Here is a 17,525-nt window from a genome sequence, read left to right as displayed (position 1 = left end):
TCTCATGAATAAGTAAATAAAATCTTAAAAAAATAAAATAAATTAAATTTATTTATTTGTTTATTTACAGAGTGCTCCTGTGCAGGGGGAGGGGCAGAGGAAGAGGGAGAGCAAGAATCTTAACAAGACTCCATGGGGAGGACGTAGTGGAGATGGGATTGATCCTAGGACCCTGAGATCATGACCTGAGTGGAAATCAAGAGCTGGTTGCTCAACTGACTAAGCCACCCAGGTACCCCAGCAAGGTTTTTAAGGGATACTAAGTTTTAAAAGTGAGATGCCTCAGTTAGTTGAATGACCAACTCTTTTTTTTTAAATATTTTATTTATTTATTCATGATAGACCAGAGAGAGAGAGAGAGAGAGAGAGAGAGAGAGAGAGAGGCAGAGACATAGGCAGAGGGAGAAGCAGGCTTCATGCAGGGAGCCTGACATGGGACTTGATCTTGGGTCTCCAGGATCACGTCCTGGACTGAAGGTGGCACTAAACCGCCGAGCCACCGGGGCTGCCCTGAATGACCAACTCTTGATTTCAGCTCAGGTCTTGATTTCATGGGTCATGGGATTGAGACCTTCTTTGGGCTCCATCCTTAGTGGGGAATCTTCTTGAGGACTCTCTCCCTCTGCCCCTCTGGTTGCTATACTCTCTCTCTATCTCTCAAATAAATAAATCTTAAAAAAAAAAAAAAAGAACTTTCCCTTTCCCTACCAGGACATACAGTTCTCCCTCATTCTTTTTCATAGTTGCATAGTATCCCATTTAATGAGTAGACTGTCCTCTACCTAACTTAACTCCTTACTAATGGACAATTGGGTTATTTTGAGTCTTTTGCTATTGCCAACAGTGCTGCAGAGAATAACTTTATACAGACTTCATTTCTCACTTGTGCGAGCATATCTGAAGGATAAATTCCCAGAATCAGGATATCCAGATGCATTGAGAATTTTGATAGATTTTGCCAAAATGCCCTTTTGGGGGCCTGTACCGATTTATATTCATGCGTGTGAGAATACTCTCTGACACCATGTACAAGAGTATGGTTTCCTTACAGAAATAGCTACAGATTATATTATTAAACTTCGGGATCTTTTGCCAGACTGATAAGAAATGGTATGGTATCTTAGTGTGTTTTTCCTGATTTTCCTTTCTTCTGAATTTGAGCTTCTTTTCATATGTTGAGAAGCCATTTGTATTTACCTTTCTGGGAACTGTCAATTCATATCCTGTGCCTGCTTCTTTTAGGTTGTTGGTTCCTTTAATGATATTTCAGAAATGCTTTATAAATTAGAGAGATGACCCTTTGTCTGTGATCTGAGTTGCAAATATGTTCCTTTAGTTTGTCATTTGTCTTAAAAAGATTATTTATCTGAGAGAGAGACACACACAGTAAGCATGAATGGGGAGAGAGGCATAGAGAGAAGGAGAAGCAGGCTCCCCACTGAGCAGGGAACCCCTACAAGGACAAGGACGACACACAGGACTTGATCCCAGGACTCAGAGATCATGACCTGAGCCAAAGGCAGACACTTAACTGACTGAGCAGGCTCCCTAATCAAACTTTTAAAAATGACCTTATAGGAGTACCTGGGTGGCTCAGTGGTTGAGCATCTGCCTTTGGCTTAGGTCCTCATCCCAGGGTCCTGGGATTGAGTTCCACAGTGGGCTCCCTACCGGGAGCCTGCTTCTCCCTCTGCCTATGTCTTTGCCTCTTTATGTCTCTCATGAATGAATAGATAAAATCTTTAAAAAAAAAATGAACTTTTGGTCTTGAGTCATGGTTAGACCTTTCCACTCTGAGACTATGGATTCTCTAATGTCTTCCTCAAGTGCTTTTATGATTTTGTTTTTATTTTTTTGTTTTTGTTTTTGTTTTTAATATTTAAATATTTGATCCCTTCGGAGCTTATCCTTGGTGAGGTACTCGCTGTGACGTACCGATCTAATTTTTTTTCCAGTTGGCTACCTAGTTGTCTTAACAACTTAGAGGCCATTCTCCACTTTGAGATGCCACGTTTATCACATCCTAAATAACTGTGCATTGAGTCTATTTCTGGACAGTCTATTGGATTGTTTGTCTCCTCCTGCATCCAAATCAAGTTGTTTTAATTACTAATGGTTTAAATATTATCTATGGTAGTGAAGTTAGTGTACTTGTTCTCTCCCCCACCAAAAAGCCATACAGTTTCCTGGTATTCTTCCCCCCCACGCCACCCCCCCCCCCTTTTTTTTTCTGAGGGTAAGGAACTTTAGGAGATATCATGGGACTTATACTCTAGGGGGGAACAGACAATAAACAATAATTACATGTCACTTGGTAGTGCCAAGAAAAACAATAAAGCCGATAAAAGGACAGAAGGCAAGCAGGGAGTCCTATTTAGGTGGGTAGCCAGGGAAGGCTCCTGGATGAGGTGAATACACCTGAGTGAAGGGATGGAGGCCACAGGGATACCTGGCCGAAGACATTCCTAGCAGGACCAAGGACAAATGCAAAGGCCGGAGCCAGGAGCATGCCTGGTATGTTGAAAACAGCAGGGCAGAGAGTGCAGCCGGACTGGAGTGTTCAGATGGGAGAGTGGGAGGCGATGAGGTAGCTCATGCAGGCCTCGCAGGTCACAGCAAGGACGCTGGCTCTTCCTTGGAGATGGGGCGCCACAGGAGGGGACTGAACAGCAGAGTAACGGGTTCTGACCTCCCTTTCAGCAGGCTGCAGTGTGGAGAACAGACCAATACAGGAGAGGGCAGCAGCAGGGAAGGCGGCAGGATTTAGGATGGGTGAGTGGATTGTAACTCAGTTTCCTTGTCCGTCTCCCCCACTAAACTGTGAGCTTTACAAGGACAGGCACTGAGCTTACTCTGCACAGCGTAGGCATGGACAAACATTTGTGGGAGGAAGAAGGGAGGGAGGAGAGACTCGAGAGGAGGCGGGAGAGGCACTCTCTGGGGAATGGCTCTGCAAAGGCCACAGACAGTAGAGGGAGCAGACGTGGTGATAACAGAGCCAGCGCTGCCCGGCAGGGATGAAGGCTGGAAAGGGCTAAAGCTGGTGAAACTAGTCCTCCCAACCTGGTGCCCACCCAACCCAGGATCTGCAACCCCCACATGGAGGCCAGGCAGGGTGCAGTGTAGGCTGGAGTTTTGCTATCACAGGGACCCTGGAGAGATGCTCTGTTCCTCAAGGACGGAGGGTTCAAGGGTGAGATAGCCTGGGAAAGAGAGCAGCTTTCCTGAATTCTGGCACACTGAGGCCCTAGGGAGGGATAATTTGTCCTCTTTACAGATGATAAATTGAGGTTCCAAAAAGGAAAGGAACTCACCCAAGGTCACACTGCAAATAAGTGGCCCAGCCCAGTTGCAGGGACTTGGTATGTATAAGATAGTTCCTTGGCCAGTGCCTAATTTTGGTCTGGGCCCCTCTGCAGTTTGGGGGAGTGAGCAGATGCAGAAGGAAGAGGTGACTCCTGGCATTCAGCCAGCCCTTAGCTGCTGCCCAGGCACAGCTGCTGATGCCCCAGTGGGGGGTAGGACTCATCTGTGGGGAATAGGAGAATGGGACCCTTCAGGACTTCAGGATGCTTTGAGAAGAATGGGCCTGGGAGCAGGGCAGGTAGATAAGAGGCATCAAGCTAATGGGCAGAGGAAAAAGAGCTTGGCTTTGCCACAATCTCACTGTGTGACTTTAGGTAAATGGCATCTCTCCAGAAACCTCAGTTTGTGCATCTGTAAAATGGGAACAGCATCTCATCTTCACAGGGCTGGCATGGGGTTGAATGAGGTAATAGGAGTCTAGTGCTACCTGAAAGTGCTTCCTTCCTGGCCTTTCCCCACCCAGACTAGGGTGCTGGTGTCCTGTTGCCAGCAGAGGCTGATCCACTCCTCCTAGGTAAAAGGGAACATGAGTTGTATCCCTGTCTCAAGTCCCAGGCCTATGAATGGATCCAGGCTATGGGGGATCTGGCCAGTGCTGATGCCTGTTAGGGTCAGGGGAGCTGCCACAAGCCCTCAGGACAGGTGGGTGGCCCCCGCTCTGCACCAAGTACCTCAAAGTACTGGCTCACTCTGGGCCTCAGTTCCAGGCAATTTCTTGAGTACTGGTTGAGAATGGGCAGGCATTAGAGGCCTTCTAATAGGCAGATGATGGGATGCCTGGGTGACTCAGCAGTTAAGCGGCTGCCTTAGGCTCAGGGTGTGATCCCAGGGTCCTAGGATGGAGTCCCACATCGGGCTCTCTGCATGGAGCCTGCTTCTCCCTCTGCCTATGTCTCTGCCTCTCTGTCTCTGTGTCTCTCATGAATAAATAACATCTTTTTTTAAAAAGATGTTATTTATTTATTCATCACACACACACACACACACACACACACAGAGAGAAGCAGAGACACAGGCAGAGGGAGAAGCAGGCTCTATGCAGGGAGCCCGATGTGGGACTCGATCCTGCGGCTCCAGGGGCAGGGGCTAAACCATTGAGCCACCCAGGGATCCCCAAATAAAATCTTAACAAAAAATAGGCAGATGAAGTAGGCTCCTTCAATAGTAGTGAGCTCCCTGTCTCTGAAGTGTATAAGCAGAGACTGGACAAGCCCTGGGCAAGGATTCACTCAACAGACATGTAGTGGCAAGAAAGTGGGTACTTGATGTGGGAGGGCTGGTCAAGGGCTTCTAAACTGAGACATGGAGGACAAGTATGAGGTAAAATAGGGAAGAGAAGAGTGTTTAGGTCTGAGAGAACAGGAAGTGCAACGCCTAGAGGCAAGGGAGAGCCCTGCATTTTGAAGGAACTAGAGGTTTATTTAGCATAGTGGGAAGGTAGGAAGCAAACTGGCTGAGTTGGGTGAGGTCTGAAGTCACCAGTCCTCATCTAAGAAGGGGACCCATCGTAGGGATCACAATCCACCCTGTCCCATGATGGTCAAGGATGAGGAGTGAGCCAGGTGAGAGAGGATAGCACATAGAGGGAACATAGAGCACATCTTTGAAAACACCTGGAAGAGAGGAGAGAGAGCTGAGAGCTCCTCAGTCTGGCTGGAGCCCGGCTGGGAGAGAGGGGAGCTGCGAGGCTGAGACTAGAGCCTTAGGGGTCTTGCTGAGTAGCCTGAGGGCCACTGGGACCCACCAAAGGGTTTTGCGTGGTAGTGGAAGTGGGGGGAGGGTAGTGACCCAACCCCAGTAAAAACATTGAGGAAGGTAGTCTGGGATGCCCTTTTAAGTCCCTGCAGACACTAAGACCCCGCAGAAACTCTGAGGAGTCCAGCTCTCTTTGGCGGAAACCCCCTTAGAGGCATCTCAGGAAGGATGAGGAAGTTGGTTTGTCTGAGGAACCTCAGAGAGGTCAAGTGACACCTGGAGGTGGGCTCTGGTTTCAGTTCATCGATGATTCAGTGAGTCAGTAAGTCTGAGCTCTCAGAAGGTAGGGGCTGGAAGGACGATTCTCTCATCGTAAGATGGGGAAGTGAGGCCCCCCAGACAGAGGTGAAATGAAATTGCTCCAGGCCACAGAGCAAATCAGTGGCAGGGGCAGGGCCAGGGAGAAGGAAACTAGTATCTACTGAGCACCCAGCAAGCGCCAGTTCAGTGCTGGGCTCTTTATACACCAGATCGTGAGGCAAGTACCGCTTCATTTTGCAGATGAGCAGACTGAGGTGCAGATGGTAGGGCCCTCGTTCCCGGGTCTGGATAGGGCTGGAAACCAAGTGTGCACACTCCGTGTCCTGCAGCACTTTCGGGTCTACGTTAAGGTGGGGGGAGGGGGGAAGGAGGCGGGGCGTCTCCGAGAGTGAGGGGGAGGGTGGGGCTGCGTTTCTGGGACTTTCCTCTGAGGTCAGAGCCCCGAAACAGTTGCGCTCCAGTGGGCCCCCGAAGCTTGGCCACGCGTCATCTGCCCCGCCCGATGCGCGCGTCCCATCTTCCCCGGGAACGGCTTGAACTTGGCCAAACGTTCGGCGCGCCGTGGACGTGCCCCGGGTGCCCCGGAGGGCTGAAGCCGGGGCCGCTGCGGCAGGGCCTGGCGGCCGTCTATGCGGACACGAAGCCGCACTCCCCCACCTCTCCGCTCCCGGCACAGCCGCTCGGCCCGCAGCGCCGCTGAGCTCTGCTGCCGCCACCCCGCGCCCGCCAATTAGGGAGCAGAGGCGGGCTCCGGCCACGCCTCCTTCGTGACGTCACGCAGCAGCCCAGGAAGCCCCGCCCAGTGGCCTTGCCTGGGAAAGGCCTTGCGGGGCGGGGGCAGCGGGCTTTTCTAGGGTGGCAATAACTCCCATGTGAATCGCCCACTGTATACCTGCCCTGAGAAATACAGAGGGGGAATAGTCTCCTAACTTTAAAATGTATGTGCTCACTCGATCGCACTTCATCCACCCATCCGTCTGTCCATCCATCTGGACCATCCACTCAACCCTAGCTATTGGGCGCCTGCTGTGTGCCTGGAGCTGAGCTGGGTGCTAGTGATAAATAATGATGAACTCTGTGCTTGTGTTCAGGGAGCTCGGAGTCTAGTGAGGAAGTCTGACAGTAACAAATGCTTACACCAATCATGCTTTTATTACAATCGTGATCCATTCTAGGAACATAAGGTACAGGCTGCTGGGATAAAGGAGTGTTTAATTTAGATTGGGGGCTCGGATCTCTGGAGAAGTTACATTCGAGCTGACTCCTGAAGCAACAAAAGTGTTCCAGGCAGAGGGAAGGGCTTGTGTAAAGGCATTGAGGTTGGCAGGCACTTGGAGGGTTCTGGAAAGGGAAAAGAGGCCAGTATGGCTGGAAGAGAGTTGGGGGAGGGGAAGCAAGGTGAAGAAAGACTCTGGAGCTTTGGAGGAGCAGATTATTCAAGACTGAAGACCAGAGTAAAGGAGTAGATTTTTTTTGGGGGGGGGGGGAGTAGAATTTTAAGTGTGATGGGCACCTACTGGGGGACTTTAAGCTGGAAGGGGGGGTCACTTTGTTTTGCTTTAAGATCATCTTGATTCTGTGTGGAGAATATACAAGAGTGGACACAGGGAAACCCATTAGGAAGACCTTGTAGGTGACCTCCAGGACTGAGGGTAGTGAGCTAGATGATGAGAGGGGGGCCAAAGGGATACCTGGATGGCTCAGTGATTGAGCGTCTGCCTTTGGCTCAGATGGTGATACTGGGGTCCTGGGATCCAGTCCCACATTGGGTTCCCTGAATGGAGCCTGCCTCTCCCTCTGCCTATGTCTCTGCCTCTCTCTCTCTCTCTCCCTGTGTCCCTCATGAATAAATAAATAAAATCTTTAAAAAAAAAAAAAAGAGGGGGGGGCCATGTGGGTGGAGAGCCGTGAACAGACTCCAGAAATAATTAGAAGATAGGTTCTACAGGCTGATTGATTGCTGGATTGAGTATGGGGGGATGGATGGGACCAAAGGAGATTAAGTACCTTTATTGGACAATTATTTATATGGTCCTCTCTGGTGCCAAGTACTGTTCTACAGTGCCTGTCAAGATTCAAATCCTGGTCCTACCACTTGCTAGCTGTTTACCTTAAGGGAGTCATTTAACCTCCCTTCTCAGTCTTGATCCTCTTCATTTATGAAGCAAGGATCCTAATAACACCCAAGAGGGTTGTTGTCAGGGTTAAATGAGTTAATATATCTAATATCCTGGATCTAGAGGTCTGGGACTGGACTCTGAGGCTTAGTACTTGGACTTGGCTACTTGGGGCTGAGTGCTTGGGATTGCTTCTTGAAGTAACCCAGGCTCCATTTCTTGACTGGCCTTAGACAAATGAGCCTGCCCCTAACCTGATTCTTCTCTGTGGCTTCATAACACATGAGAAGAGTGTGACCCTACCTGTCTGCACTGTTTGCTCCATGGAAACCTCAGAGGGAAGGGAAGCCTGCTCGAACTTCTATATGGGGGCTTCCTGGGGCCCCTTTCTTTTTCCCTTAAGCCAGGAAGCTCACACCCCCTACTCTTCTGCCCCTCCCCCACAGCAATCTGCTTAAAGGAAGTGGCTCTTTAGTTCTTCACAGGAAGCCACAGGCCTCCTCTGCCTCTGCTCCCTCCAGCTACTGCTGACCCAGGCCCTGTGCTGGCCCAGGACCCTTTCAAGGTTGAGTCCAGGGATACCCTGTATCTGACATCACTCTCTACTGCCCAGCCAAGGGGAAGTGTTTGTGGAGTGTTCTCATGTCATTTAAATCCCTGTAGCAGCGGTCTGGAAGCACAGGCTGTAGGCCTGAGGGTGAGATCTGATTGCAGAGGGTCCCTAATGCTCTGTTGGGGAGTTTGGAGATCCTCAGATCCTCAGAGGACTGAGAGCCTGCAGTGCAAGGGAGAGGAGGGGCAGGCCCTGCAGGGATCCTCAGGATTCACTACTCCTGCGAGCTTCAGGAGCTCCTGCGGAAGAGCAGGGGCAAGGTCGATTCATTTTGGTCTTCAGCATCCACTGTGGGGTCTGCCCCTGGGAGGGCTGTTGGTAATTGTGGAGCAGCTAAAGGATGATTCAGGCTGAGGAAGATTCAGGGTGGGACTGTACTGCCACCTGGTGGCCACAGTAGCACATCGCACCATGGGATGCGGGGAGGGCTGCCCTGAGAGGGACGAGCTGACTTTCCAGGGTCTGCGGGCCAGGGAGGCTCTTGAATAAAAGGAATCCCTACGTGAAGGGATTTTATTAAAGCGAAAGGCACCTCTCACTTGAGTACTAGGGAAAGACATTCGAGGTCTAGATGAGAGTCCAACTCCTCCCCTCCTCCATTTCATAGACTAGGATACTGAGAGGTCCGGAGAGAAATGATGAGGACAGAGGACCTCAATGTTGTTTTCCATCAAGTCAGCCACACAGATGGGATCTATTTTTGGACTCGTCTTAGGGTGTGGTCTCAGAGTGAGGAACTGCCCTGTTGGTTTCTAGTCACCCTCATTTGTGACCAAACATGGCAGCCCTCGGCACCATCACCCACCTTAGTCACCAAAGTTGGCACCACAAGGTGGCTTTTGGCAGCTTCTAAAAATAAAATCCACTCTCAGAGGGCTGGGACCAGACAGGACTGAGAGGATTCTGAAGCATGTGCTTCAGGCTCAGCAGTTTTAGAGCAGGAAGTACCTCAGAGGCCATACTATCCAAGCCCCCTTGTTGTGAAAACAAGGAAGCTAAGACTCAGAGAAGGCAGGTAACCTGCCAGCAGCACCACCTATTGCGGGGCCAGGACTCAGTTTTTTGTCTCTTTGACGGCCATTGCCACGGAGGAGTCTAAAAATGCATTAGCATCCCCTGACTTGTTGAGTTAGTGAATTCTGGTTTGTGTTCATCATTCTGCCTCACACTTTGTAGACAGGATGATTGTGATCCATGATGGCTCACAAGGGTCAGGATGCGCGAAAGGAGATGGGGGCAAGGAGGTCGAAGGAGGTTGTAGATGCTTTGTGGAGGCTCCTAGTGTGTGCACTGTGGGCTCCAAGGAGGTAGGAACTGGGTCTCTTCCACCATTGTGTTCTCAGCAGCTGGCACAGTGCCTGACACAGACTGAGTGCCCAGTGAATGCCTGCAGAATGAAAGCAGGGAGTTATCCTGCACAGACCCAAGGGATCCTCTGATAAGAAGAGTGTCTCCTTAGAGACGGGTCATTTTCAGTGTCATTCAGCCTGAGAAGTGCTGAGGCCTCAAATCTGAAATCCTGGGGGCAGAGCTGTCTGTCTCTCTCTGGCCTTGAAGCTATCCAAGGGAATAAGATACCAATGGAGGGGGCGCCTGGGTGACTTAGGTGGTTAAAGCATCCACTTGTGGTTTCAGCTCAGGTTATGATCTCAGGGTCCTGGGATTGAGCCCCAAATCAGGCTCCACACTCAGCATGGAGTCTGCTTAAGGATTCTCTCCCTCTTCCTCTGTCCCTCGTGTGTGTGTGTGTGTGTGTGTGTGTGTGTGTCTTAAATAAATACTTTTTTTTTAATGCCAAGGGAATAAGTGCGGGGCGGTATATGCTCTTGGGGGCAGGATGCCCACCCTTGGGAGAAAGAAAGAACAGGGTCTGTGAGCTCCTGAAAATAAACCCTGACCCCAAGATCATGTGATCTAGTTCCTGGCTATTACTTGGCTTTTTCCTCTCTGCTTTTTTTTTTCCCCCAAGATTTTATTTATTTATTCATGAGAGACACAGAAAGAGAGGCAGAGACACAGGCAGAGGAAGGAGAAGCAGGCTCCATGCAGGGAGCCTGATCTGGGACTCGATCTCGGGAATCGGGGATCATGCCCTGAACAGAAGGTAGACACTCAACCACTGAGCCACCCAGGCATCCCTCCTCTCTGCTTTATGCTTTAATCTTAAAAAGGAAGAAACTGAGTAACATGAAGTGAAGGAACTCATGTTAGGTGTATAGGACTCCAGGGGAACTTCCTAACTATTATGTTCCACTACTTTGTTTGAAAACCCCAGCCTTATCTATGCTGGAGGATGCTGATTAAAAGGTTTGAGGCCTGTGTTTACTCATACCACAGTGTAAAAGGGGTTTCAGGTCTCCCACCCCCACGCCTACATGATAGTGACAATGAGTATTATCAAGAGTCACCCAGGGAAAGAACAAGAGGTCCAGTCATCCTTCCCATGAACATTGAGAAAGGTGAAGGGACAGGTAGATGGGAGGAGACTGACCTCAGGTTTGATTCTACCCACATATATTAGCACCTACTGTGTGCCGGGCCTATACCAGGCACTGGGGGCAAGAGATAAATTAGAGACAATGCCTTCCCTGAAGGTGTCAAGGGATACATAGTATGTCTCTGGGATGTCAACCTTATAGACAAACTGGGGTACAGGCCTCAGTGGAGTGTGATGCTTGAGATTCCACCTCCCTCCATAGGCAGAAGTCCACTCTCTGCTCCTCTGTGGATGGCCGTCACCAAGACAGGACTCTGCTGAGGCCCTCTGGTGAGTATCAGGTCAGGGGACTCAGCCCAGCTTTTGCTCTTGGACACAAGCCATGAGGAGTGTGTGAGGAGCAGGTGGTGCCTCTACCGCCTCTGGACCTCTTCCACAGGCAGTGCTTCTCTGGGGCCTGGGGCAAGCCAGCTGAGGCAAGCAATTGCCAGCTGCAGAGATGGCATTAGATCTGGGGGCAGAAGCAGGCAGGATGGGAACTCTTACCCACCCACCCGCCCACACACATCAGTAATTGAAGAAGAATTTCTGGACTATAAGTGGGGGGATGGCGCTGAGCACAGCTGCTGTGGCCCTTTGGTGACCAGCTTCTGTGGTTCACACATGACTACTTCCCAGGGTGGCCAATTTGGCATGGAGGCTGATGTGCCTGCTCACAGACCAGAACTATGGTGCTGGCACAAGCCCTGTCTTCACTGCTATTTGATTTCCAGGACCTCTGTGCCCACCCCATCCCCACCCCCAGGTCCAGGCACCCTGGGTTCACCTGGACAGGCCTCGCTAACTTTGGATCTCCCCAAAGCTTTGGGTTGGTCTTCCTGTTCCACTCAGAAGGTGTAAAGGCTCCATATGCAAACTGTCCACTTTATCCTCAGAGTTCTTGGAGGGAAGGAAACCTTACTGAGCCCTCAGAAAGCTGCTGTTACACACATTCCCCATGGAAAAGGTCTGGCCTTATATTCTCCATCTCAGGGAGACCACTCTAGAGCTTCTTCAGAGAATGGAGATCCGTCTTCTCCATCTCTGCCTAATCAGAAAAGTAGCTGGAAGCTTCTCCCACTGAGAACAGACTGAGCTCTGCCTCCCCAGGCACCCTGTGAAATCGAGCCTGAGTGTTCACGCTGTGGCAGGAGGCTCTGCTGGGAAGGAATCCCAGAGGAGGGGATGTCTCAGCTGGGTTATGAGCTTCAGAAGGACATTTGAGGCAGAGAGAACAGCACGTGCTGAGGCCCAGAGATAAAACCACTTGGTTGTGTTCTGGGAGCTATGGTTGGCTTTAGGGGAGAAGGGCTTGGAGGTGTGTGGATAAGACAAATCAGAGCCAGATCTTGCAGGGCTTCTCATAGCAAGGGTGACTCCAGAAGGGCAAAACGTTTTCTGATAGAATTTTATTCTGTGTTTTCACGCAGGTCACTGCTGAGTGTGACAGAGAAAGCTCTGGGCTACGACAGGAAGAGGGATTGGGTTCCTGGTAGGCACTGGCTACTCCTCATCCTCCTCGCTGTTTTCCAATTGTTTGTGGACTACGTAGCCCAGAAAGGCACCAATCTTGCCCATGAGGACACTGCCACCACCAGTCCCTGGAAAGCAAATACAGCCAGGTCACTTGGGGCCCAGGCACCAGAACTGGGAATTCAAACGCCTAGAAACCATTAGTTAAGTCCAGCCTCTTTATTTCCAGTTAGAGGAACAGGGGCCCTGAGAGGGAACAGGACTTCCACAAAGAGAATCCTAGCTCCCCCTTTACTTGCCATCTCAAATCAGAGATGTGTTTCAGAGATGGAAAATACACAAATCATAGCTCATTGTCACATCTGCTGTAAACACACTGTTTTTTTTTTTTTTAAAGATTATTTATTTATGTATTCATGAGAGACACACAGAGAGAGGCAGACGGAAAGCAGGCTTCCTGCAGGGAGCCTGACACGGGACTCAGGATCAGGACCTGAGCCAAAGGTAGGTGCTCAGCCACGAAGCCACCCAGGTATCCCCACACTGTATTATTAATAACGCTAATAGCAGCCACCTAGTGGAGACCTCCCTGTGGGGTCTGGGGGCTCACCAGTAAGAGCTTTCATCCTCCTCACCACCCTGTGAGCCACATGCAGGAGCACAAGCATCTTAAGCACAGGACTGTCCCTAGCTTTGCCCATACCCTTCACCTCCCACTGCTGGAGTGTGGCCTGATTTGTCTTCCCTTCTGCCCCTTCTGTGAAGGGCTCTATTTTTCTGGGCTGATTCTTTGAGCTTTTGTCATCAAGAATTGAGAGCAGATGGAAGATTCAGGAAGGCAGAGGGGAGCCTGTCAGGGACAACTTTTCTCTAGGATTTTGGAGGCCTCAGAGAGAGAGGGAGAGAAAGATAAAGGGGTGGAGGAGAGACAGAAGTGAACGCATCTTTTTTTTTTAATTAAACAATTAAAAAAAAATTAAGTGTAATCTCTACACCCAACACGAGGCTGGAACTCACAAGGGGGAGATCAGGAGTCACATGCTCTACTGACTGAACCAGCCAGGAACCCCTCTCCACCACCTTTTTTTTTTTTTTTTTTTTTTTTTTTTGCCACTGCACCATCCTTCTTTGCCCCTCTGGTTCTCTGGGATGGGGCAGATTCATAAAATGTCATATTGAGGGTGGTCACCCCTGGGAACAGATGGGGAAACCGAGGCTTGTTGTGACCTGGCCGGAGCATCAGTGGAGCACGTGGCCTTAGTGGCTAGCAGCGAGGAATAAGAAGAGGTTCGAATCCTGACTCTGGTGCGAATTAACTGGGAGAACCCGAGTAAGTGACTCAATCCCTCGGAGCCTCAGTTTCCGCGCTGCAGGACGGAGACTGCCAACACCCACGCGGAGCCCCCCGGCCCCGCGTCCCCGCCCCAGGGCGCGCCGCCCACTCACCGAGGCTCTGCAGCGTGGCCACCAGCCCCCCGGCGGGCACCCCGCCCGCGTTCGCCACCGCGGACCAGCTCATCAACGAGGCGGCCACCGAGTTGGCGGCGATGCCGGTGCTCATGAAGCCCAGCGCGGGCAGCACGGCGGCCAGGAGCCCTGGGGGAAGAGGCGGCGGTGAGGGGGCGCCCGCAGGGGGCGCCCGCCCCCCTCCCCAGCCGGCCGCCCTCCCGACCCACCTCCTCCGACGGCCGTGTAGGTCAGCGCTCTCAGGAACCCGGAGCCTCTGCCTTCCGAGCGCTCTTCCTTGTCTTTTTTTCTTTTGCCTATCGGGAGGGGACAGCGGGGTCCTCTGTGCCTGCTGCTCAGGACCAGCCCCAACCTCCCATTTCGGGGAGCCTTGCTGCAGGGAAGAGGCTTCACCCGCGGCGCCGTGCCTGGCGCGTAAATGCACGGAGCACATTTCGGTGGGATGGAGGGATGGACGTGTAGGGATTCGAATCCGGGACTCTGGCCACAGCGACCCGGGGCTGTGCACTAGAATAGCCCTTCCCGTGTTGGAACCAGGGACCCGGAGACTCTCTGTCGGGATTCCGAAACTCTCGGCTTCTTTATCCCGCAGCCCTCGGGTGTGCGGGGATCCCTACCTGCCTCCACCCCGCCGCAGGCGAAGAGTAGCAGGTAGCACAGGAAGAGCGACACCGCCTTCTGCCGCATGGTGGCGCCGCGCGCAGGCTCGGCCACAAGCCTAAAGAAGGGGGAGAGGGAGATGGTCCCCAGTGCCCTTTGGGACGCGCTCGGCGAGAACGAGGTGCTCCGGATGGAGCCCAGGATCCTTCTAAGGAGCCGGGGGCTTTCAGTTTCAGCGTGGCTACAACAGTCACACAGCAAATTGTGCAGCCTAGACACACACTCAACACTGTCAGATTCAACCCTTAGGCTCTTGGGGATCCCTGGGTGGCTCAGCGGTTTAGCGCCTGCCTTTGGCCCAGGGCGTGATCCCGGGAGGGATGGAGTGCCGGGATGGAGTGCCCGGATCGAGTCCCACATCGGGCTCCCTGCATAGAGCCTGCTTCTCCCTCTGCCTAAGTCTCTGCCTCTCTTTCTCTCTGTGTCTCTCATGAATAAATAAATAAGTCTTTAAAAACAAAACAAAAAAACACCTTATGCTCTTAATGTTATAGCACAGAATAGGAAAATACATATGCCCCCAAACTTACCTCTGATGTGATCTTTGTCAGCTCAAGGCATTTTCCTTGAATTAAAAACAAATAATCTCCCACATATTGAGGACTTAGCACTTTATGGCACAAGGTTACTTATAACAACTCCGTGGGGTAAGTACCATTGTTCTCAACCATGTGTTATAGATAAGGAAGCTGAAACTGGGGGAGGTCAAGTAATATTCCTAAGATTGCCCAGCAAGGAAGTCTCAGTCAGGATTTAAACCCACAGTTAACTGATGCCCAAACCCACACTTCTAATAACCACTCCAGATAACTTTATCCCCAAAGATGAATTCACTGTCACATCAGATCCTACATTAAAGGGGTTACAGAAACTGTCCAGTCCTATAGGCAGGTAAGGTAGCTTGGGCTCCATTTTACAGATGACAAACTAAAGCCCAAAGAAGTGAAGTGCCACAGTTAAGGCCACAGATTGCTGAGTTGGCACCTATAAACTAAGTTTCATGCCTTTTGGAGTTTTATACCACAAGCCCCTAAAAGCCCCAACGCATCTCCTTGGATCAGTCTTAGCCCATGGCACTACAAGGGACAAGGGTATACTCTCCCTGAGGAATGGGTATCCTGGTTTTCGAGGCATGAGGCCCTGGCAAAGGTTGGCAGCTTGACATCCATTCTCCCTAGCTCCCCCTTTTTTTTTCAAAGATTTATTTATTTATTTGGAACACACAGAGAGAGACAGACAGACAGAATAAGTGGTGGGGAGGAGCAGAGGAAGAGAGAGAAGCAGATTCCCTGCTGAACAGGGACCCCCCCCCCCCAGTGTGGGGATGCAGGGTGGGGGCTCGATGCGGGGGCTCGATCCCAGGACCCTGAGATCATGACTTGAGCTGAAGTCAGACACTTAACTGACTGAGCCACCCAGACACCCCTCCCCTAGCTTCTGAGTTTACCTTGGAGGAGGGGAGAAGAGGACTCTTCCTTCCCGGAGCCTGATGTTAGATGGGAACAACAGTGAGGTACAGTGAGGTAGCAGCTCTCTGGCTGCAGGCTGGTTTTATGTAATCACATTTGGACTGCCTCCTCTCCTCCCCCAGGCCACCAACCAATCCTAGTCTGAGTTTCCATTTACTACACTCATCCTGTGGTTTTATTTCCCCTTTCCCTTTCCCTCCACCTGGCTCACTGACAGTATCTCTGCCTAATCCACTGGCAGAAAGGTGTAATCGATGCCAGGGACTTTCTTTTCTCTTCTTTTTTAATTTTTATTTATTTATGATAGTCACACACACACACACACACACACACACAGAGAGAGAGAGAGAGAGAGAGAGAGAGAGAGAAAGAGAGGGAGAAGCAGGCTCCAGGCACCAGGAGCCCGACGTGGGATTCGATCCTGGGTCTCCAGGATCGTGCCCTGGGCCAAAGGCAGGCGCTAAACTGCTGCGCCACCCAGGGATCCCCAGAAACGTGTAATTGAAGCCAGGGACTTTCTGAGCAGCTCAGAGTATTTCAAGCAGACCATGCTAGAGTAGGGATCCACGGCCCTGCTGGGTTTAGTGAAGCCCCACCACCAGCTCCTCTTGGGATGCAGAGGCCTTTCACAATACCATTCATAATAATGCCTCCCATTTATTGAATACTTTCTGCACACCAGGGCCTGTGTAAAATACTCTATATACATGATGTCTTTCCTGTCCCACAACAGTCCTGCGAAGTATCATCTATTGTTTATAATTCTACAGAGGAGATGAAAGCTTGTGGAAATGAAGCTCATTCAATTCCATGTGTTCTCAGGCTGGCTCCTTCTGGGTGATAGGCATCTGGTAAGACCAGTGAAGCCTATATGCATGACACCGTTGGCACACAGCTTTTGCCATAAAATGGGTCCTCTGATCCTGGTAATGGATCGAGTATTCTTTAAACTTTTGGATAGTAATGCTTGCAGACACACTATGGGTAAGAAATACAACCAGTGTTTGGAGTACATAACAATTCCAATGAGGATGAATCATTGCCTTCTCCAAAGTGGAAGGGGGCTGATATAATTGATCTGCCACCCAGTGGCTGGCTGTTGTTCTCTCTGACCTATGTTGCAATACTGAAGCCTACTGCCGGCTGGTTGGCTATATATTGGCAGTTGCTAGATCAACTTTGGTGAGAGGGAGTCAAGTTGCAGTGTCCCCTCATAGCCTCCATCTTTGCTACCATGGCCATTCTTTTATGGATCTTTCACAAAGCAATAGAGTTGCTAAGTTAGAGCCAGGTTGATATCCACAATACAGGACAAATGACCATCTGGCAGGACAAACTCCTCTGCAGTAGGTAGTCTCTGGTAAGTCGTTTTTTTTTTTTTTTTTTTTTTTAGATTTATTTATTTATTTGTTTGTTTATTATTTAATTATTTATTTATGAGAGACACACAGAGAGAGAGGCAGAGACATAGAGGGAGAAGCAGGCTTCCTGTGGGGAGCCTGATGTGGGACTCCATCCCGGAACTCCGGGAGTGTCCCTCTGGTGAGTGTTAACATGAGACACAAAGATCCTCATGCCTAATGCCTACTCCTACCTATGCTCCCTACCCAGATATGCTTTTCTTTAAAATTCAAATCTTGCTCTTTCCAAGCCATTTGCCACTTTTAGGAATTAGTGTCTGTCTACACCTCAGTTCATCTCTTGCAAAAGGAGACAAGAGAGCTCGCTGCTCATGGTTCTGCGCCTGAGAGGGTTTACCACTGCCCAAGGCTACCCAACTGGGGCCATAGTAGAGTAGTCCATTTCCAGCTAGTGCCAAAATATCATACTGACCTGTCTGTGAAATGGATTTGACTCCTTTCCTTTTC

At 50.5% G+C, this 17,525-nt stretch overlaps 1 protein-coding gene across 1 annotated transcript; it reads right to left on the bottom strand.

Annotated features, from left to right (window-relative positions):
• Positions 1–11,982: 11,982 nt before the first annotated feature.
• IFI6 (interferon alpha inducible protein 6) lies at positions 11,983–15,743 on the bottom strand. Its single transcript, XM_041767005.1, has 5 exons — positions 15,636–15,743; positions 14,146–14,246; positions 13,738–13,824; positions 13,508–13,657; positions 11,983–12,189 (listed from the first exon to the last, which is right to left on the bottom strand). The coding sequence occupies exons 2-5, from the start codon at positions 14,213–14,215 to the stop codon at positions 12,092–12,094; spliced, it is 405 nt and encodes a 134-aa protein (XP_041622939.1). The 5' UTR covers positions 14,216–14,246; positions 15,636–15,743; the 3' UTR covers positions 11,983–12,091.
• Between the last annotated feature and the right edge of the window lie 1,782 nt (positions 15,744–17,525).

The sequence above is a fragment of the Vulpes lagopus genome, chromosome 8 (assembly GCF_018345385.1).
Source record: "Vulpes lagopus strain Blue_001 chromosome 8, ASM1834538v1, whole genome shotgun sequence".
Classification (NCBI taxonomy): domain Eukaryota; kingdom Metazoa; phylum Chordata; class Mammalia; order Carnivora; family Canidae; genus Vulpes; species Vulpes lagopus.
The sequence above is the reverse complement of the archived record's forward strand: the minus strand, read 5'-3'. Positions and strand labels throughout refer to the sequence as shown.